The sequence below is a fragment of the Punica granatum genome, chromosome 2 (genome assembly GCF_007655135.1).
Source record: "Punica granatum isolate Tunisia-2019 chromosome 2, ASM765513v2, whole genome shotgun sequence".
In the NCBI taxonomy this organism is placed as follows: Eukaryota; Viridiplantae; Streptophyta; class Magnoliopsida; order Myrtales; family Lythraceae; genus Punica; species Punica granatum.
Window position 1 is genome coordinate 14,243,388 of NC_045128.1, and position 23,050 is coordinate 14,266,437.

The window sequence follows — 23,050 nt, forward strand, 5'->3', positions numbered from 1 at the left end:
AAAAAAATACAATTAAAAAATCTTGCATATTCTCCAATGTTATATTAATATGCAGAACCTAATATTCGGAAAATATTTTATATATAGAGGGATGTAGATGTGGGATGTGAATGACAATGTAGTACAATAAAAATAGGTCAAAAATTGTCACATGTATTAATTATCTACTTTCAATCGTACAGAAATTGACAAAAAATTAGCAACTAGTTACTTTATAATTTTGGAAGGAGCACCTGAATGCACCAAAGTACTTGAACAACATGATTGTTTTCCTTCAGTTTATATACTTGAAAATGGTGATGCTTTGCTAATATATATTATAATATCGAGATGGCTGATCAATGATAAATTTATGGAAGCTACGCGAAGTTTTGCAAGGCGATTGTTGAAGAGGTAATGATTAAGCTGAAACCGAGAAAAAGATACGATATTGCCCCTTTGGTGGGAATAGATGGTCAATTATACTCTGCAATGAAATCGTTGGACATTCAATCAGGTGATGACGTGCGGTATATTGGAATCCATGGAATGGGTGGCATTGGCAAGACAACTCTTGCTAAGTTTATTTTCAACAAAATATCAGCTCATTTTGATTGTAGTACCTTCCTTGAGAATGTGCGAGAGGTTGCAGCACATCATGGTATTGAATATCTTCAAGAAACGCTTCTAAATGGTCTTGGCCCCAAGTTGACAAGACAATTAGATTTACATGAGAAGATCAAAAAGAGCTTTTGTAAAAGGAAAGTCCTGATTTTTCTTGATGATGTTGATGGTTGGGAACAAATCAAGAAGCTTGCAGGAAAGTCCACATGGTTCGGTTCAGGAAGCAGGATAGTTGTGACAACCAGGGACAAAGACGTGCTGGCTATTAGAGAAGAAAAACTAAATGAAGACGATGTTTGGCATTTGGAGATGGGGACGCTAAATCTTGATGATGCATTGCGGCTTTTCAGTAGATACGCATTTCAGAAAGAATCTCCTCCTCATGCTTTTAGAGAACTTTCTGAAGAAGCTGTTTCTGTAACTGGCGGACTTCCTCTGGCTCTTATAGTAATTGGGTCACTTCTCCACAACAAAGATAGTGGGGTATGGAAAGATATCATAGACAGGTCAAAAAGAATACCTTTGAAAGAGGTGAAAGAAAGGATGAGAATAAGTTATGACAACTTAGAGCATGAACAAAAGCAAATATTTCTTGAGGTAGCATATTTCTTTATTGACACCGAGAAAACAAAACCATTATATATGTGGGAAGCCTGTGAATATTACCCACGTTGGGCGCTTGCCGTCCTATGTTCCAGGTCCTTAGTAAAGATTTCGGACAATGACCGAATATGGATACATGATCAACTCAGGGACCTTGGTAGGGATCTTGTTCGTGAGGAGAGTTTGAACAATCCGAAAAAGCGTAGTAGGATATGGGTGCAAGAAGAAGCAGTGCAAGTTCTGATGAGTAAAGAGGTGAGTCAATGACATATAAAATTCTGCAAGCTCCATCAATTTTTTTTCTTTTTGGAGAAATGATGTTCCGTCATTATCATTCTTTTAGTTCTTTATTGGCAGACAATCTCGGTATGATGGGCTAACCTTTCATTACTTTGTTGCAGGAAAATGAGAACCCAGAGGGACTCAGGCTAAATTGCCCTGTTCTGGAGGGATACCGTAAGCCCAATGATTGGAGACTAAAGCGGATTGGATCAATTGGAAGCTTAACAAAATTGAGATTTCTCGACTTGGGAATGGTGGTACTTCAGCAGGATTTCGAAGATCGTGTTCCAAATTTAAGATGGCTTTGTTGGCGGCCGTGTTCTATCCAGGGAAGGTTTTCCCCTAAGATTTGTCTTGCCCATGAGCCATATCCTAAATTTGTGCCCATTTTTGTTTCAATGAATTTAGTCATTCTCGACTTCTCCTCAAGTCACATCAGTGAAGAGTGGGAAGGATGGAGCCAATTGCAGGTATGATATCTAATATGGTGGTTAAATATCCTCTTGCTACATTTAAACCTTTCTTGTTTTATGAATATATATATATATATATATATATACAGTCTACTCTACTGTTATCTTCTTCTTCTTCTTTTTTGATAATCCTACTGCGTTGTATTATGTAGCTTTTATGTTAACTTTGTTCGCTGAATTAATGACAGCATATTGTTCTTTGTTCATTTACAGAATGCAAAGAACTTGAAAGTTATTGATCTCACGGAAGCTAAGCGTTTAGAGAGGACGCCCAATTTCCCTACTGGAATGACTTTAGAAAGATTGATTCTTGCACGCTGCTGGTGCTTGGTTGCTATTGACAGCTCCATAGGCAATCTGAGGTGCCTAAGGTACCTGAACCTTGAGCAATGCGATTCTCTTCGTTGATTACCTGAAGAATTTAGTCTCCTAGAGAACTTGACCGAGGTGATTGTCACGAAACGGGGATTTAAATCTTTCAGCTTTCCGAATTCCATCCATAATCTAGTGCAGCTCAAGTGCATCAAACTAAACAATTTAGATCTGGGAAATTTTGTCCACTCGCTTGGCGCACTAAGTTCACTGGTAGAGTTGGATCTTAAAGGCACAGATATTAGGAAATTGCCTGATGCAATTGAGGAGTTGAAATTACTGGTAGAATTGGATCTGGGAAGCACGAGAATCATTGAGCTACCCCAATCAATTGGAGGACTGCAAAATCTAAAGCTACTTCTTCTAAAGGGTTGTGAAGCAGTAAAAGCACTTCCTGACTCAATTGGTGGATTGAAGTCACTAGTCAGACTAGATTTATCAGGGACCAGGATAATACAGTTGCCTGACTCTATTGGAGGACTGGATAATCTAAAGCTGCTTTTCCTAAAGGGTTGTGAAGCAGTAAAAGCACTTCCTGACTCAGTGGGTGGATTGAAGTCACTAGTCAAACTAGATTTATCAGGGACCGGGATAATACAGTTGCCTGACTCTATTGGGCGCCTGCAGAGTTTAGAAGAGGTTTATTTGACGCAGTGCAAACAGTTGAGAGAGCTACCCCAATCATTCGGCGCATTAGGGAAACTCGAAAAGTTGGACGCTCAATCAACTGATCTTTCGAAAGGTCTTCCCTCAGAATTGTCAGGTCTTTCCTCTTTGAGGTCCATGGATCACTCACGGTCCAGAGTACATCAATTACCCCCTTCCATCATTCATCTCTCCCATCTCCAAACTCTCAAACTACAGGGTTGTTTCAAGCTGAAAGATATTCCCGATCTCCCTCCCAGTCTAACTCTGCTAGATCTCAGATCTAACTCCCAAAAAGAAGGTTGGCTTCTCTCCAATTTGACGAAATTAACAAATATGAAAGTAGAAGGCCATCTCTACTTAGACGGGATTGGGAGCTTGCACAGTCTGACCAAGCTAGAGTTACGACTTTGGTCCATCACCACCATACCAACTGAATTTGGTTCCTTATCTCAGCTCAAGAAACTTGTGTTAGATTGCCCGAAATTAAATCATGTCCCGGAGTTTCCTCCTAATTTAGAGGAGATGGTTCTTGAGCAAATTAGCAGTGATGTAGATTCGCCAAATTTTTCCAGCTTGAAGAATTTATACAGTTTACAAGTTGCCAACTGCTCGAATGACTGGGCTGCAGCAGTTCCGTGCAACGGACATAGAAACTGCCGAGGAGGAAGCTCACACATTGGAATCAATCTTGGTATCTGGAGATCGAGATTTCGTCATTACAAATGGAGGAGCTAAGGTCCAGGTTTCTGATTTATTGGGAAAGAACATCCTCCTCTACTTGTCTGCTTTTCAGAGCTCTTCATGCCATATTTTGCTTCCGAAGGTTGTCCAAGCCTACCATGAGAACAAAGCAAAAGATGAGGCCTTCGAAGTAATATTCATCCCCATCGAACGTGATCATGCCACCTTCGAGCAATACTTTTCGAGAATGCCATGGCTGGCACTTCCTTTCGGTGACCAGAGGATCTCATCATTGCTTACCAAACTTGAGATTCGTGATGTACCAGAGCTGGTAGCTCTAGGGCCAAACGGTCAAATAATCACCAAAGAAGGCAGAAGCTTATTAGAAGCTTACGGGATGGACACTTATCCCTTCACAGATGACCACATCGAGGATATGGTGAACAGTTGGGCCGAGAAGTTGCAACACACGCTGCATTGCCATGAGCTTCAGCTCACCCTACGAGTCAGCTACATATGTCGCAGTTGCTGGATAACAGGATATGTATGGGTATACTTCTGTCAGAAGTGCCATTTTAGTCTTCATCCCTCATGTGTTTTGAGAGAAGGCACGTACTTAATACGTAGATGAGTGGAGATTTTATTTCACGAACTATTCGTTGGACTTAAGAAAAATGCAGGCAAAAAATCATTATTTTGCAATCTTACCCCAAAAAAAAGTATATTATTGTGTGGGATGATCGTGACATAAGTGGGTGTCCGAGGAAGAGGATTCAAAGATAAATAAAAGTCCTAAGATTGTCGTGCATCTTACAAAGAATGATCAGTAAGTTCAATCACCAGTGCTGCTCTCCAATCCTCTCATGTTATGCTACTTTGCTTTTCTATTAGAAATTAAAGACGATATGTTCATGTAATTAACGTAGAATATATATATATATATATATATATATAGCATCAAAACAGCTAGCTCATAATATATTGTCAGGGTAATTATATTCCATTGATACTCCCAGAGTAATCTAAATAAACAATGTCACCCCTTTCATTCAAAACGACACTCATAACCAATAAAAACTACAAGAATTTGGTGATATTTCGATGGACATTTCCGACGAAATGTACCCGCCGGAAATTTCTAATGGGTTTCCGATGCCATCGAAGTTTTCCAACAGTTTCGTGTCCTCTGACCTTGCTGCTTCAGGCACCTGATCTCTTTCTCTGAAAGGATTATGCATTTCCAGTTTCATTTCTCTGTCTTGCTATGCAACCTGTCTCAACTAGAATCACAATAACTATACACTGCCCTCAACCCTTGATCAGCTTCAGTCTATCTAGCTAGGTTACCTAAATTGTTCCCAGCCCTTGGAGAGATGGAATCCTCGGAAGATCTATCGAAGCTACTGTATTGGCAACGTCATACCGTATGGTAATATCTCAGTAGTGTCTTTAAAAAGGATTCTACTTCCGAAAGAGAACTACTTCTCCAATTTACATCCAAGGAAGATATACTACATCGTAAGTTCTATTCCGTCCTTCCCATCAATCAATTTGAGGATGTAGTCCCAGCACTACAGCTGTGTGTAAGTTCGATTAGCCATGGCGAATGGAACGGGGTAAATAAGACGAGTTGGGTAGTTTTGAGAGTACTAAGATAAGAGAGCAAGAAGCAGACTCCAGCGAAGGAGTGGCCATTCCCTTTTTCCCTGCTGGGTGGGATTAAGAATTCATTTCCACACGGATAATGAAGAAAATTCATAGTCCTTCCTTACAAATATGGAAAAGGACTCATTCCAATCCAGATGAATTGACTGATAGAAACGATGATTTCTATCTAAATCATCACCCTCCATATTGGGCCCAAATATCTCCACTCAATCAAGCATTTAGCGGCGTAATACAGTGCAAATGCACATAAAACATGACCAACTGCAATCTCTTCTTGACGTGTGAAGATGACAACTAACTGAAATATGTTAATACATTTTCCACAATCTAAGGCACAATGTACTTGAATGATTAAGGTTACAGAGAATAAAGCTGTCTCTTCCCTCAAAATAGAGTGGTTTCATTCAGTGATTTTTTAGTACAAAAATCGAGCCAACCTTATTGCTACATGTCCCACGGTACAAAAGAACTGGAAAACTAGAGTTAACCTATGTATTTATATACAAGGTGAAGCCTTACCCAGTTCCTTTTTCTTGGAAACTATTCAGCCTTCATGCCACGAGCACAAGCTCATCTCCCAAGCCTGAAAAACCAAGAAAAAGAGAATATATAAACAAGCGAGACACAAAAGAAAAGACCACTACAAGATTTCTGAGATTAATTTACATCGTTCTAAAACCTCCCGGGCCAAAAGGAGCATCGAATCTGCATCTTCTGCCATCTTTGAGACCCTCTCAGCCTCCTTGACCGCTTCCGCAGCCACAAAGGCCTTGTTCTCTGCTTCAGCGATCTTGTATGCAGCTGCGACAGCCGCATCTTCTATTGTTTCGCCAAAGTTTACATTTGCAGTGGTGGTGGTGGTGGTGGGGGGCGGGAGCTGCCTGGGTCGAATGTCTTTCTCTCTCAAAGGAGCAGGCATTTTCGTCTCTACACCAGTTTCCTCCTTTAGCTTGTAGCCATTTTGGACCTACATATGGATTAAGTAGATATATCATTGCAGTAGATTATGGTGATAGTCCAAATAACGAAATCATCGTTTTTAAGACTTTGTTGGGAAAGAAAGGAAATAGACAAGAGAAAGCTTAGGCAATATAATTGATGGTAAAGGTTAAACGGCAAATCTCTATAAAAGTCCTTAACCTATACCATCTCAGTGATAACCACTTAGGCAAAAATACAGACCCTTCGTGGGCGCATTGATATAGTGCCAATTTCCAATGCATTGTTCGGTTCATTGACCACAGAAAATAAACAGCAGTTACAAAGGAGTCATCTATTTTATTAGGTATGACAGTGTACCTGAAACTGCAGATACTCTCAACCAGACAAATGGGAAATTCCAAGAAATCAATTATCTACACAATCAACCTTTGGAGGCATATCTGCTGTTCTTTTTGCTAAACTGTAATCAAGGAAAGTTTTGACAATTGGAATGGAATGAAGCAAGGAACTTACACCTACAGCAGGCTACAACTTACAGTTGGTGGGCAAGGTGCAGGGCATGGACTCGCTAGAATAAGTAATTTATACGACAACAATTAAATTGGGTCCACATGAAGGCATCTTCACTGGGATCCCCAAATTGCATAAAGGAAGAAAACTAAGAAGAACCGAGACAAGTGGCTTCCCTACCAGTGCACTGGAGGGGTTTTGGACCTCTAGCATGAAAAGGTGCAACAGGGTCGATGGCAGGAAGTCAGACTCACATAATTTCGGCTTTAGCATGATTAGATGAGGGTTTTGATGCCTTTCGAAAGGCTCAATGGAAGGATTGAAAGGTAATCTGGTGGCAAAAGAAAGCGCTTCATCATTGAACAGGAGCACATGCATTGATCAGCAGAATTATTATGTTGAAAGTGAAAAAGAGTTCGCGGATTTTTAGGACTGTGGTGGCCGCAAAGCTGGAAGGGTAAGAGGAGAATAAAGAGGTTGAAGGAGCAATGGAAAATTAAGAGGAGGAAATTTACAAAAACATCACTCACTTTTAATATAGCAGAGCATTAATAAATTCCAGAACAGAGGCAAACAAGAGAAGTGGGAATTTAACTTGTAATTCTGCATGCTTGCATTTCTTTCAATTTCTACAACATTCAGTTCATGTATCTACCGATTTCCTTTTTTTTTTTCAATCAAACCTTAACAGTCATTTTGTATGATAGCAGAATATTTTAACCCTTCCCGAAGCAAAGTATTTCAAAATAGATTGTTTCATGAAAAACTACAATGAACCAGCTGTGGCTCCATGAAATAATTGTCCACCAGCATTCTCTTAATCAAGGAAAATAAAATCTTAGACATAGTATAATTTCTCTGATAAGAGAGCAAAGTAACGGACTCTTAGATTTTCTCTGACTTGCTCCTCGCACAGCATCATCAGTTACTGCTTGTGAGATACTTCTACACCTGAATCTACACTATGTATATCTATGTATTGAATTGAAAGAACAATTCCAAGTGGAACTCCCCTTTAGCATAAGAACTGGCCAAAATAAGTGCCACCCCCCCTCCATTATTTATTTAATTTTTTCCAACTTTTTTTTTCACAATTTGATTCCTGAAATTTTATTTTATTTTATTCTTTCTAATATTGCATCCATAAAGCTATTTTTGATATTCCAATACCTCCCTATTTAAATGTTAAGGATAAAGTTATAAAACGAATTCATGAAGACCAAATTTCTAAATCAGAAAAATTTGATAAAGATATAATTTTAAAAATTCAACATTCATTTTCAGATTTTACACGTTGAAGACTCAATGTAATATTTTCTTATTAATTCGTCAAGAGTTTTTTTCTTATACGTGATACGCACACTCTTACATGAATTTCCCCGGTTTCCATGTTACTTTTAAGTTCTATTTTTCATAATACTAATTTTTCTCTTTCATCAATTTTTATATTTTTATATATTTTGGATAAGACATCTATTTTGCCAATTCAATATCACTGCACTGCTATAGTAATAAGATATACTTTTCGCCTACAAAATACTGATTAATGAGGAACAAAAATATGGAGGTATTACTGCAAATCATAAGATAGAAAGGTACAAGTAAAACTATGACAATTTTGAAATCACCATAGTCTTATTACAAATTCTATCTAATTCACTTACAAAATAAACCAACGTGAGCTATTTTCATTAGTAACTATGAAATTCCACTTTGGCAGGTGTAACTTATGCCAAAGAAATCATACATGAATAGTAAACAACTGAACTCAAAAGCAGAACATTCTACCTTTTCTAATTTGTCTTGTCCAACGAGCCTTCTTAATCTTGAGCTTAACAACCTCCTAAAGTTTGGCTGCAACTCATGCCTCCGCTGCATATATATTTAAGACAACAAAACAATGTAGTTTTTCTGAAAGGGTTTAATCACATCCGTCCAAAACCTTTTAAACTAAGATGTAACATGAAGTAAATACCAATGAGAAATAAGCACAAAATATAGCATCAATAAATACAGCTTTCCCCCATGCCATATGAAAGTGCAATCAGAACTTTTTCTTCTTCTTTTTTTTTTGAGTAAAAAATAAAGAATAATTCATTAATAAACACCAAGAAGGTGCAACAGTTAACATGTACAAAAAATGCCCACAGAAAGCGTAGTCGGAACATAACATAAATGTATATATATGCCTCCTGAAACGATTAACATTTGATTAACTATCATAGCAAAAAATATCATGACATCCAATTCCCCGAGCTTTAGAATTTAAGCTGGAACTTGTGGTTATTTTCCCTCAAAGACCACTTCCTGGAACTATTTACATAATTACTAGACATAGCATTTTAGCAGGTCCCTGATGCTACATATACCTAGCTAGTAACCTGATGCTGGGGTTTTTTTCATAGTTAAACTAAATCATTAGCTCACTATTGTCGACCAATATAAATTACACATGTGGATGATGCTAGAATTCACCAACCTCAAGATAGTTGAAAATTGCACCAATATCTGAGCCATTGGGCTCTTTCAAGGCTGAAAGTGCTTCAAATATCATCGCATTGTACCTGTTATCCAAGAAAATGTCAAGAAGGCAAGTCCACTATCAATAAATGGAAGATGGAACATAATGACTGCTGAAAAATTTATGCCGACCCCATAAGAAATCTGAAAACCTGAAAATGTGCTAAGGAATTGACCTCCTATTTGGTCATGGGAAGGGATCCTAGGATTGTTTAGTGACCTGAACTCTGCTTTTCACGAATGATTATGGCGGGGGGTGGGTGGTGGGGAGTACTGACCCTCATGCTCAGCATTTAAGAAGGATGATTTAAAAAGATGCAGTACCATAATTCTCCATGATTAAGACCTGATCAATCAATTTGTCATGTAAATACTAAAGCCCATTCACTTTTGAACTTCCGATGATAAGAGGCAGAATAGATGAAACAAATTCTAGAAGAGTTGTGCAGCTACAATTATAGCAGGAGAAGCTATACATATGCAAGTGTAATTCTAAATTTACAAGATGTTATTTTGTATCTTCCAAATATAAGAACATGCTAAATATAAGCATTAAGATCCCCTTCTTTTACGTTATAAATAAATAAGGCTTGCATTTCTGGCATCCATTCGGCTAGATCCAGAGCCTCCCATCATATGACTAGTAGGTCACTCAGGTAATGAGAAAACCTGCTTTACAAGCATTACTACAAGGCATAACCATCCAGAGTAACCTAATTTTTTCATGGAATATTAACGAAGTTCAACATATAACCTATGTATATGCAGTGCTAGAAACATGACCTGTAAAAACTAATTAACCTCACCCGTTTAAAACTCAAAATTAAAGAGCAACTATTTCGACATGCACAGTTAATAGGATTCATAGAAAAGGGGATAATACGAAATGTCTCATACCTTGGAGCACTTTTTCCGTCGTCTAAGGCTTTTGAAGGACCATCAACAGTTGCATCAGCCGATGCATCATCCTGAACTGGTACACTAGGAGCCTGAACGGCAGCAGTGGATGGAACATCCTGGGTGGCTTTTGTCTTGAGAACCCGTGATTTATCCCTTGCACCTTGCCCACTGCCACCTCCAATCATATTCCGCCATTTATCCTGCAGAAGTAGAAGCCAGTAAGAGGACAGGCAACGTACTGCTAGCAGCACAGACGATTGCTCGAATGCTTGAACTGATGTCTTGATTGGTCTCATTTCTATGCAGTTTCCTCCTCCTCACTTATCAAATCTCTCTTGCATGAGTTGAGCCGAAAACAACTCTCTTCAATGATCCTAACCATACGATTTATACAGTATGAATACGACTTTGCATCTCCCCCTTAAGTTATCCAATGATCGATACCTCAAAATCCCGATGGCACGATTTCGATCACGATGCGACGAGTCTCAGTAAACCTGAAAGCTACTTTATGCTAATAAGCAATCAATTATTTAATGCAAGAAAGTCCAGAAGGCATCAGTCTATCAATTTAACAACACCATCGAAAATCGTTTGCCGACAAATACAAGAAGAGGAGGAGAAAGAGGAATGAAAAACCTTGAGATCAATGTTGGAGCGAGAGAAGAGGAACTGGTTGAACTCGGGATCTCGCTGAATGTCCTTCCACTTGCCCGTCCCGTGCTTGGCGACGCCGGCCCGGAGAGCTTCCTCTTCCTCCGCCGTCCACTTCTGCTTCGGGTTCCCCATCCCCTCCCTCCCTCTCTCTCGGCTCAGCTCCGATTCGTTGTCTCCCCGGGTTGCTCACAGCTTCCAACAGCTGGCCGGCCGGTCGGCAAATACGACGGTGGTTCGTTCTGTCGGCAGCTGAGGACGACGCGCCGCCCTCGAGCTTGCTCTCTTTTCTGACTGGTGCTCCGTTGCACCGCGGGATGATGTTTGATGGCGCACCATCACGATTGGCTAGCCGTCGGATATTTTGAGACAATTTGAACCGTTGGATCTTCTACTCTTTGGGTTGATTTATCTTTCGTCCTTCCTTTTTGGTTGTCTCAACATTGGGCCCCATACTTTTGGCAATGTGTGTATAATCAGAAGTTTTTAATGTCGATTATTTTGTGGAAATTAGGGCTAAGAATCCTCGAGTTTTTAATTTCAAAAGGCTGAGATCGCAAGCAAAAATAAGAAATTCGCTGGAATAAATAAAACTAGGAAGAGTGAGTTAGTACCTCTTTGTTTTCGATGTGCACCCTGAATTTTCTCCATTCATAAAATTCGAACATGAGACTTTATTTAAAGGCAATAAGTATCGAACCATTTGAATCAACCCACATTATTAATAATTTTAATACTTAATGATATGAGAAGTTTGAAATATGCATTGGAATTGGGAAATTCTATCATAAGATCAAACCAGCATGAGTCACCTCATTCATCTATATATGCCACGTAGAGCATACACAGCCTATGGTTTGCTGACTTTTAAAGTTCCAACCAATCACTGTACAACAAATGACATGCTACTACCGTTCCACATTAAACACGAAACTCCAAAAATTTCCAGCAATAGAAGTAGAAAAGCCTTATATTTATATATGTGATAACTGAAGGATTTAGAGTTATTTAGCATGACTTTTTAGCCACAAATTATGCTTAGTTTGTCAAGTTTAGTCTACTTTTAGTCCTTTTTAGGTTGATTTTCATGTTTTAGTTAGATTATAGGATTTTATAACGTTTTGGTTGTTTTTAGTTACATCTTGGTATTTATTTGTTTTCTTTTTGTAGGAATGGAGTAGAGGCAAGGAAGAGCCGAATTTGGATCAGTTGTTGTTGTAACATTATGAAGAATGCCACAACACAACCTGAGAACAGTTTTTGGGCAAGTTGAGACAATACCGCAATACTGGACGAGAATGTTACAACACTGACAGAGCATAATAACTTGAAACATGAATTTTATGATTTTGATTTATTTCGGAATGTTCGGAGATTTTCTTAGAAGGAAATATCAATTGAAATATCTTGAAGACCAAGTTTAAAAGAGAAGATATTATTAGATTTCCCTTGTGCAAAATTTTAGAAAGTTGATATGGAAATTAGATTTTAGGTAGATTTTGCTAGGTTATTCTATTTTCATGCTTTTTCCCTTATAAAAGTCATGACATGGGCGTGAATGAGGTGTGAATAGCAGAGGAGAGGAAGACATCATAGAGAAGAAATCAACTTTGGTTTTAGGGAGTTTACGGCAAAATCTTGGCATTTTTTTAGGGTTAATCACCTAGAAAAATAAGACCTTTGCGTTTTTTTCTAAATATAGCACGACATTTAGAAAATATACAGAAAGACACGTCATTTGCATTTTTTCTTAAATATAGACGGCCTTTGGATAATAGTACAGAAATGCACGATTTTTGCATCTTTTTCTTAAATATAGCACGACTTTTAAAGAATAGTATAGAAATGCACGGCTTTCAAGCACGACCTTCTTTTTTAACGTGCTAGAATCGTAGATAAACTTGAAGGTCGTGTCTTTTGTGTTTTTTTTAAAGGTCATGCTATATTTAGGAAAAAAATTCAAAGGTTGTGCCATATTTCAAAAAAAAAACGTAAAGACCGTGCTTTTCTGTGCTATTTTCTAAATGTCATACTATATTTAGGAAAAAAATGTAAATGTCATGTTTTTCTAGGTGATTAACCCTTCTTCTTAATACTCTTATTAAACTCTTTTGATTTCAATGTCTATATTGAATTCGTCTATGTGTATTTTGATTCTTATGGACTAATTTCCTATGCTAGGATTGCAATTGGACCCGCATGTTGTTAATTTGATTATTTTCTTCTAATCTAATGAGTTTTTTATTTAAATCTATTTGGGCTATTTCCAAGCTTAATGCTTGCAATTACTTGATCACCGATTGTATTGAATTCAATGGTCTAAATGAACTCGTAAGGGGAATTCTAGATATAGATTAGAGTAGACTAGACTAAGATAGGCTTCAATAGATCTTTCGAGAGTAGATTCGGGCATACAATTGATTTTTGGGCAAGATATAAATATGTCTATTAACCTTAAGTAACCGAACGGTTGGTAATTAATGAGCTTGCATAATTCGGTAACCATAGAAATATTGAGATCAGTTAGTGTAACTATTTTCTTGAGTGATTCAAAAGAATCTTAAGGATAGTTAAAAACCTTGTCAGCACCTAATTTCGGTCCATCGGCTCCGAGGGGGGCAAAATTGTCATTTCCTAATTTATCACATTTTCTTAAAAAAAATTAAATTAATTTAATTTTAATTAAATTAAATTATATATGTACAAAAAAAAATCTGGCAGGCCAGGCAGCGCTCACCGGCTGCCCGCGATCCCTGCCGGCCCGGAACTGCCCCCAAATCGCGGTTTTCCACGATTTTCTCCAAATCGGCTGAAATCTCAACGGAAACGGGGAAGAAATTGCAATTAAATAAACAGAAATGGAATTCGGCTAGAGAGGAACACGACCCAGCAAACGAAATCGAAAAATTGGCTCTCGATTTAGCGAATTTTGAAATCGGAGAACTCGGGGCTTTCGCCGGAAAGCCGCAACCTTTCCCCCCGATTCCAACTGATTAAGCGCCGGTGAGATCCCGATCGACCACGGCGAAGTACCGGCGGCGCCCAGAGCTACCTCCCGCGTCCATTCCGGCCGTCGTCGCGACGTCCAGGGGGCAAGAACCGCCGGCCTCAACCCCGTCGCCGCCACCTTCCTCCCGATCCCGGCCGCTCTTCGGCTAACGGGCCTCGGCCCATTTCTCTTCCTTTGCAGGCTCGGCCCATTCAGGCCCAAGGTTCCTCAGTCCGGCCCAGCGCTCTTCCGGGCGGTTTTCCTTCGGGCGGTCCGGTCCGATCCGATCCGGCCCGATTCATCCGGCGATTTTTTTTATTTTTTACAGAGAAGCCCTCCAACTTTCCGAACTAGGTAAATTCTCGATTTAGTGGCATGATTAGGGTTCCTTTCCTGAATATTATTGTTTGCTTGATGAATATAATGTGAAATGAGTGTTCTTGGGTCGCGTGGGTGATCGGATTTGTCCCGAAATCGATTTTACGAACTTTCTATTTTGTCACATTTCAGTCCAGAGGACGTATTTTATTTTTTTAAGATCTGCCCCGAATTTCAAAATTATTTTCAATCAAGTCCCGGTCATTTTATTATTTTTCAATCAGTCCTGAAATTCCCAGAATTTTTCAAGCATCCCAAGGAACTTTCCGAGTTGTTTCAGTTTAGTCCTGGGGCCATTTTTTATTTTTCAGATCAGTCCCGATTTTCAAATTCATTTCAAATAAGCCCTAGGACAATTTCAGTAATTTTTTTTACACAGTCCCCATTTTTTAGAATTTTCAAATCAGTCCCCAATCTTTTAGAATTTTCAGATCACTCCCCAATTTTTTTTCAGAATTTTCAAATCAGTCCCTACTCTTTTAAAATTGTTCAATTCAGCCCCCTGGACATTTTCTAAAATATCCGACCCTTTTCTATTTGGATCACCCACCGACAATGCATGTGCCCCATTTAAATATTTCATTTTTGTAATTATGTGACCATGTCGGAAATTAAAGTTTATCGGGCGGTCAATTAATGACTATCTCGACGGCTCGAAATTCGTAGACTAAAGTATTCGGCAAATTTCTAACTAACCTAAAATTCTACATACGGGATAATCAGGACGTTAAATTTGGCTAAATTAAATCACTTGACACTTTTAAATGAATTGCACAAACCGATTTAATAACCTGTAATCGCATCGACAGTTCAAGAACTGTTAATCATGCCATTTTCAAAATTCACAATTTCAAAAGTACTGAGATACGTACAACGTAATCTTGATTTTCATGCACACACATATTTACCGATTTAAGGGCATGATTACCGGTTCTTGTCCTGCCGTCACACTAGTGTAGGTTTGTGTTTAGAACGGGTTAAAACATGGGAAAACGGATTAATCTCAAACTCGGCTTAATCAAACATGGTCAAATAGTCAAATAGAGGGTTAGGTTTTGGGTTTTTAGGTGAAAAACACTCTTAATTGGTAAAAGTCATATTGTCACGATACATAATAATCTAAAAACAACCCACACATTCGAGACTTGACTATGGATATCACGTCTGTCGAGTCCGTTAAAATAATGCCGAATGCTACATACCCTATCCATCACCCCTTTTTGCTTGTTTTAAGGTAGGATTTGTATGCCAAGATACCTCGGGTAATAATCAGTTAATTCACGTAAATTCGGCGATAACAAAACCCCATTGATTGTTTATTTGTGCTTGCTTGTTACATCTTTTGCACTTGATTGTTATGCGGATCGAGCCTGATCCCTTAGGACTCGATTCACACTGGGTCCAACACCCATAACCGTCGATCACGGGATCCAATACCCCTATACACCGAGTGCGCATTTAATTTAATTTTCGGTCTTTTCCAAACTATATGGTGAGCATGAGTGAAATCATGGCCGAATGCGAACCGACCGGGATTTAGTTATTGTAGTTTGTCTTTTATTTATTTGAGAGAACAATGTAAGGTTTTGCATTATACATTTATTCATGTAAAATCCCGGTCGGAGAGTGGACGATCAGAGTGTTTCTTCGAATTTACGGTGTCAAAACGCATAAGATGAGCGAAACTTAATAAAGCGGTAATTAAATTAAAATGGCAAGCCTAGACAAGCTAGAGTACCGAAAGGGCGTGTGGGATATAGGCCCACACGTAATAGAACCCCCGAATTCGGAATGTTCGGTTCCGTACAGACCATTGCCTTAGCATCTTAGGTGTACCCCGTACCCCTAGACCCGGGTAACTTACTGGTCCTCGACCTTCGGGTCGTAAAATGGCAAGTGACGACTCCTTCTCACGTGCGTCAGTCGCGCGTCCCCGGGAAGGTGGACACTCCCAAGCCGCGTTGCATTTAGGCGCGCGCATGCGTGCCCCGACGAGACGAAATTCGGGTGCGCACAGCTTGGCGACTCCACTGGGGACACTTAGAGGGTTCGGGCTCGTTCTCGCTTGCTTTGTTTGCTTGTTTATTTACCGCTTTCCGTAATTTCCCGCTTATCTACTTTACGCACTTTCATTTATGCATTCGCATTGCATATCATACTAGATTCAGGTACCTACGGGTCGCGTCCCACGACCGATTTTAGGAAACACAGGTTAGATAGGGGTTCCGAGTAAGGGTACGTCGCACGGTTGGACCGTCGATTAGGCCCCCAAAGATCCCCGCTCAATTTCAAGGAATTGACACCCTTGAGTCGGGAGCCCCCCATCCTTACGTAGCACGGTCCTTGTAGTACTAAAACCATGCATTCTGCAGGAGCTCCACGCCATCCTCTAACCCAACTCCAACAACAGTCCTTGAGTCGGCCTGCGCGCCAATCTGAATTTTTCTGTTCTTGAGAGAGATGTGCGATGTATACTATTCATTAAGCCGTGGGCATTTTTATTTTCTACATGCATACATCATCCAATTTCAAAATTAGGGTGTCATTTGTATTGACTAGTCTTAAATCGATTTTCCTTCCATCTTAGTAAGGGATGTCGCGCCCGGTCTCCTGCCCGAGCCTTAACAGAGTCACACCGCCGCTCGAAGAGATTACCCGTATATGGGGAGCATTACGCCCAGTCGACCGCCGTTACATCTCTATGTTCATAGGGGATATCCCTTTGCTGGCTACTCGGCAAGTTGATTGGAATTTCCTCGAAGCCGCCATCGCATTCTGGAACCCAAGTCGTGCCGTCTTCGACATACAGGGTATCGAGCTCACACCAACCATTGAGGAGTACCGGACACTCATCGGTCGAACCGCAGTTGTCCACGGCATTGTAGAACCCAACTTCCACACCGCCCGACCAACCCTAGTCTCACGCCTACTCGGGGTTCCCACGACTCGTTTGAATGCTGAACTCGCATACTCCGGCAGCACGGAGATTGCAATCGAGAAACTCCTATTTTTTATTGAGTCACGAGCGCATAGGGTCCAGGGGATTTTCTTCGAAAGGATTTATGTCATGCTGTTCTATTGCTAATCTTTGGGACCCTCTTATTCCTCGCTCGCATAGTCTCATCGATGCTGCCTTGGCCAGCGTTGTCCTCCAAGTGGTCGGAGGGCGTGGTTATGAGGTAGCCCTCGTGGCTGAGACCATCTGGTCCCTCGACCGCGTCTTGAGAACATGCGACCGAAGGATAAGAGGATCCCCTCTGCTTTTACAAATTTGGCTCCAAAGTCACGCAAACCCTCTGCGTCTGTTGCACTCGATTATCTATTTTAATGGTCCGGAGTCAATTATTTCTCGATTGCAACCCCTCCTGCGTGTGGAAGAACGCAAGGTCTCTGAGTGGATCGAATTTTTTCGTGAAATAGCACCTAGGGGCTTCAAGTGGCGTGCCGCGTGGATGCCACCCGAACCCATAGCCCTTAGGTGTCCTGATTTTTATGGAGTCCCACTCATGAGTCATGCGGGGTCCACCACTTATTTTTCGGCGCGAGTAGTGAGGCAGCTCGGTGGCTTACAGACGGTCCTCGAGGATACGGCGCGAACTAGATTTGAACATACTTGGCGGGAGGATCAGACACCCGCAGATCGCCAAAGTAACGTCAAACAGGTCCTGGATGCGTGGCGAACCGTGATTACCGAGCGTCCATACTTCCCCGAGCATCCGACCCTTGATGAGCGTGATTTCCAAGCTACAGAAGAATACATCATTCGCTTCTACCGATGGGGTCCAGCAGCACACGAGGATCTCGTCAACTCTCCGCAAGTTGAAGATGGCGGGTCACCCGTCGCAACTCCCACTCCGTATATGGCCATCCAAGCCGAACTCACTCATCTCAGAGCAGAAAGAGATCGTCTTCGTCGGGAAGTTGCAGAGAAGGACGAGCAGCTTGTTGATCAGCGCCAACTACAAAGAGAGCTTGCCCAGACCCGTGCCGAGCTACAGAGGCGCGATCAGGAATTGGTGCGAGCGAACGCCGCTTTGGAGAGGTCCAGGAAAAGGGCTCGCGGGGTCCATATACACCCTAGGATAGACACCTCCGCTGGGCCCTCGAATTAGGGCTTTCTATAGCGATGGACACTTGCTCCCCGGGCGTAGTGGAAAATCGACTTAGGACTATCTTTTCAAAATTTGTATTGCACTTTGAACCATTCGGAGTTAATACAAATGACAGCATTAGTTTTCAAAATTCATGCATCTCATGCATTTCTTCTTTTATTCATTGCTTTGTTCATTTATTTTAAAGATAATTTTCTTGCATTAAACTCACGCACTTATGGAATTTACGTGTTAGCAACTGGCGGCACCTCACCGATATCCCACTCGTTTCCAGCGAAGAATGGCAGAAGAAAATCAATTAGCTGTCTTTGAGGAAGATACGCCTTTCACCCCAATTCATTCTCAAGCACCGACTATGCATGCACCACCACCACACGTGTCTCCTGCAGGCGTGCCACCAGCACATTGGGGAGCTTCCCCGACTCATCTTCCGCCACCTGTATCTTCGGGCCCACACCCGGCATATTCAGGAGGGTAGCCATCTTCCGCAGCTGATGATCGTGCACGTATTGCAGTACTTGAGAGCACGGTCAATCAACTGGCTGCCACCATGGCCACCAATATGGCCGAGCTCATGGCCCTACTCAAAGGCCCAAATCGCGCTTCTTCGAGCTTCACCCCACCTCCTGGGTACGGGCCAGCGGTCGATCCAAGCCCATGGGCCCAGCCGACCTTGATTCCCGATAATGGAGATACGTCTGCCCCAACGATAGTGAACGCACCGGCGGACCATCCGGTTAACAATCTTCCAGCACCACCTGCTTCAGCGACAATGTTGGAACCACTTACGCTCGTACCTCCACCGATCTCCACATCAGTCCCGGTTCCGGTCTCTGCGTCGGTCCCAGCTCTGACTTCTGCTGTCCCACCGCCGATCATATTCCTGCCTACAACTGCCCAGGCTCCTGCTCACACTGCTGAACCTCCCCCGTACCAAGCTCCACAACCCCATATCGGCCTTTCTTACCAAGCTCCACCTCCCATAAATATAGCCTACTCTGAACCGGACACGCCGAACCACGCAGCCCCTAGAGCTCCACCCACAAATTTTCTCCCGGAAACGGGGACTGAACAGGAACAGAGATTGAAGAAGTTGGAAGAGAATATCCGAGCCCTACAATCAGGCGGCTCCCGCCTCGATGCCGGCGACGGCGATTGGAGTCTTTTCCCAAGCATGCAGCTACCCCCAAAGATTAAGGTGCCTAAATTCCAGAGGTACTACGGCACGACCGACCCTCGTCACCATCTCCGTCACTATAGGGGAAAAATGTTGCAGTACTGGGACTACGAAGAGTTTGTCATCCATACGTTCCAGGATAGTTTGGCAGGAGCGGCTCTGGATTGGTACATATCACTGAAAGCTGCGGATATCCCCACGTGGGCAGACCTCTCAAGCAAATTCATCGACCAGTACAGGTACTGTGCGGAGACACCCCCGACTCTGCTGGAGCTCAGCACGATGGAGATGACCGATGACCAGGGCTTCGAGGCTTATGCAGTGAAGTGGCGGGCTAGAGCGGCGAAGCACGTCCCTCCGATCAGTGAGGCACAGCAGATCCAATTATTCCACTCCACTCTTAAAGGGGCCTACTACTTGCACTTGTTGGCCCACACGTTTTCATTCTCCAACCTTATCGACGCCGGAAAGAAGCTCGACATCGGCATTAAGCTCGGCAAGATAGAAGGTCCGGCCGAGAAAAAGGAATGAGAGTCCTCGAAGAGGGCCGCCACTAGGACAGCAGGAAACAGAAGAGGGAAAGACACGTCCGTCAATGCTGTCAACTCAGGGCCCCAGGCCCCCCAACAATATTCCATAAGCTACACGCCCGCACCACCGGCCACTCAAGCGTATGCCCCACTTCGGTGCATTATCAACAACAACCCCCAACACAACAAGCTTACTATTCCGCTCCGCCGGCTTCCTTTCCGTCGCTGGTCCCGCAGCAATACGCCCATAATTATGCCCCTGCTCCTTCTCCGATTCAACAAAGTAGGCCCCCGGCTTCGAGAACTCCTCAGCCGGTGCAACGGGTTTCCGGCTCCGCAAGACCAACAGGGCATCGCAACACAAATGCGGCGTAAACAGTTCACACCTCTGCCGGCTCCGCTCTCCCACATATACCGGCAACTCCTCGCGGGTAACAAGATCCGATCGATAGCACCTAACCCTGATTTCGACCCAACCATCCAAGATCAGAGTCGGCGCTGCGAGTACCATCAGGGCGCACCCGGTCACACCACTGACAATTGTTGGAAGCTACGGGAGAGGATCCAACAGATGATTGATGATAAGCAACTCACGTTCAACGCCGTCAAACCCCCGAACGTGCAATCAAATCCTCTTCCCGATCACGGGTCGAGCTCGGGACCCAGCATTAACATGATCGGTGTTTGCGCTATAGGGGAGTACGAGACCGGACAGGAGGCACCGGCCCCGTTTGTGATCGAATATGTTCCTGCAGAAACTGGTGTAGGGTACGCAGGGTTCGATGCCACGCCCGCCCCATTCGTGATAGAAGTCCCCGCACGAGAGCCATATCAAAACAGCAAGGTCCCGTGGACCTACGAAGGAAGTGTTGGGAACCTCGAGAGTCAATTTAGCGTCATGGGCGTGACGCGCTCAGGTCGAGTCTATGAAAATCCGAAGGCCGCAAACAAAGGGAAAGCCCTGGCAATGCCCGAAGTCGCCCCGGAAGCCTTGTCCACTCCCCAGAAGAAGGTGACTGAAGAAGAAGCTGAGGCCTTCATGAAGATTATCAAGGCAAGCGAGTACAAGGTCGTTGAACAAATGGGCAAATCTCCAGCCCACATTTCACTACTCGCCTTCCTCTTGGGTTCAGAGCCACATCGTGAAGCGCTTCTGAAGGTCCTGACAGCAGCGCAGATCCCCAAAGAAACGGCTCTGGAGCGGATTGAGGAGACTATCAGTTCGATCTTCTCCAACGACATTTCATTCTCAGATGATGAACTTCCCTCAGAAGGGTGGGCACACTCGCGGGCACTACACATTGTCTGCAAGTGCAATAACTTTATCATCGGTCGGGTCATGATCGACAATGGCTCGGCACTCAATGTTTGCCCGGTTTCCACGCTGAAGCAAATGAACATGGACTTTAACGGCATTCGTCCGAGCAAGACTGCAGTTCGAGCCTTCGATGGCTCGCGAAGGGAAGTAAATGGAGAGATCGACCTGGTGATCGAGGTGGGTCCCTGCTCATTCGCTGTTACGTTCCAAGTCCTAGACATTCCGAATGCTTTCAGCTTGTTGCTCGGGAGACCGTGGATCCATGCAGCTGGCGCCGTTCCTTCGTCCCTACACCAAAGGATCAAATTCATCGCAGAAGATCGACTTATCACGGTCAAGGGTGAGGAGGACTACGCCATTTACAAGGAGACAGCTGTCCCCTACATCAGTATCGGGGACGATCAAAACCTCCCATTCCATTCATTTGAAACAATCTCCGTCATTCAAGACTACGGAGAGATCGGTCCAACCCGCGCTGACCGCATAGTGGGGAAGGTTTTGCTGCGCCACAATTATATCCCCGGCACCGAACTCGGAGCACATGGGCAGGGGATCAACCGCCCCATCGAGGTTGAGGAGTACAAGAACAGGAGGGGACTCGGTTTTCGCCCTTCCTGTCACGAGATTATTGAGGCCCGTAGGGGCAAGCACCTTCACCGTCTCGCTGCACGCTATGGGAAGATCAACAGGGGCATCCTGGCTCAGCCGCTCTCCTACTTCTTTCCTGGGCCTCCACACATCGTCGGAGAAATTCTTGACGGTCCCTCCTCGGATTCAGACAGCGAGCCTGTTGACCTGCCAAACATATGCGCCGTCACCGAGGTAACTACTCCAGGGGCTTACATCCGCCTCGCGCAGGAAAATGAGGAACTCAACAACTGGACCTCAGTCTCGCGTTACTCGGTTGTAATCGCCGATGTGTAAGGCCATCTATGTTTTGATATTCCCCGCGTGTCGGCATAGCCATAAGCCACACGACGGAAGAGGGATTCTTGTTATGGCATTGCGCCCTCATCATTAATAAAATCCCTACATGCATTTTTCAGAATTCTCGCTTCTACTTTCTCTTTCTCTCTCACTTATTCGCAGCACTTTAAATTTTCTAAGACAATTTATTTAAATCGCCAGGCTCCACTCGAATCTGAGTCTTCGACGCGTCGATTCGAACCCATCCGAGGAACTCCTTGAAGAGTCCCGACCCATATACTTCGGGGAAGGACTCGACGAGGATGGTCGAGTGCCCGAGATAGAAGAGAGTTTGCGCTGCCTTGAGAACCGTCAACTCACTTCCGTGGAGCCGACAGAGGAGATCAATGTGGGTACCGAAGAAGAACCTCACATCCTGAAGATTGGGACGAGTCTCGACCCTACACAACGAGCCAGGATGATCGAATTTCTAAAAGACTACCAAGAGGTCTTGGCTTGGTCCTACGCCGACATGCCGGGCTTAGATCCGTCGATAGTCAAGCACTTCCTACCGCTTGATATAGAGAGGTTTCCACCCAAGCAACAGCACTTACGGCGGCAACGTGCTGGCCTTCTCCTTCGCATCAAAGAGGAGATTATCAAACAGATCAACGCAGGATTCCTAGAGGTTTGCAATTATTCTGAATGGGTAGCGAATATCGTGCCCGTAAAGAAGAAGGATGGAAGAGTTAGAGTCTGCGTCGACTACCGAGATCTCAACAAA

At 43.0% G+C, this 23,050-nt stretch overlaps 4 protein-coding genes across 4 annotated transcripts; 3 read left to right on the forward strand and 1 right to left on the reverse strand.

The window, feature by feature from the left end:
• The first annotated feature begins 396 nt into the window (after positions 1-396).
• Positions 397-4,264, forward strand: LOC116193700 (disease resistance protein TAO1-like). The gene is made up of 7 exons (XM_031522449.1): positions 397-1,461; positions 1,608-1,745; positions 1,897-1,958; positions 2,150-2,332; positions 2,444-3,506; positions 3,610-4,101; positions 4,202-4,264. Exons 1-7 carry the CDS (start codon positions 397-399, stop codon positions 4,262-4,264), a joined length of 3,066 nt encoding a protein of 1,021 aa, XP_031378309.1.
• Positions 4,265-5,584: 1,320 nt separating this feature from the next.
• LOC116197295 (telomere repeat-binding factor 4-like) lies at positions 5,585-11,163 on the reverse strand. Its single transcript, XM_031527389.1, has 6 exons — positions 10,842-11,163; positions 10,200-10,402; positions 9,262-9,346; positions 8,571-8,654; positions 5,997-6,297; positions 5,585-5,913 (listed from the first exon to the last, which is right to left on the reverse strand). Exons 1-6 carry the CDS (start codon positions 10,989-10,991, stop codon positions 5,882-5,884), a joined length of 855 nt encoding a protein of 284 aa, XP_031383249.1. The 5' UTR covers positions 10,992-11,163; the 3' UTR covers positions 5,585-5,881.
• A 6,920-nt stretch (positions 11,164-18,083) lies between these two features.
• Positions 18,084-20,043, forward strand: LOC116193701. Its single transcript, XM_031522450.1, has 2 exons — positions 18,084-18,239; positions 19,411-20,043. The coding sequence occupies exons 1-2, from the start codon at positions 18,084-18,086 to the stop codon at positions 20,041-20,043; spliced, it is 789 nt and encodes a 262-aa protein (XP_031378310.1).
• Positions 20,044-20,406: 363 nt separating this feature from the next.
• On the forward strand, positions 20,407-22,284 carry LOC116193702. Its single transcript, XM_031522451.1, has 2 exons — positions 20,407-21,345; positions 21,433-22,284. The coding sequence occupies exons 1-2, from the start codon at positions 20,407-20,409 to the stop codon at positions 22,282-22,284; spliced, it is 1,791 nt and encodes a 596-aa protein (XP_031378311.1).
• The last annotated feature ends 766 nt before the right edge of the window (positions 22,285-23,050 follow it).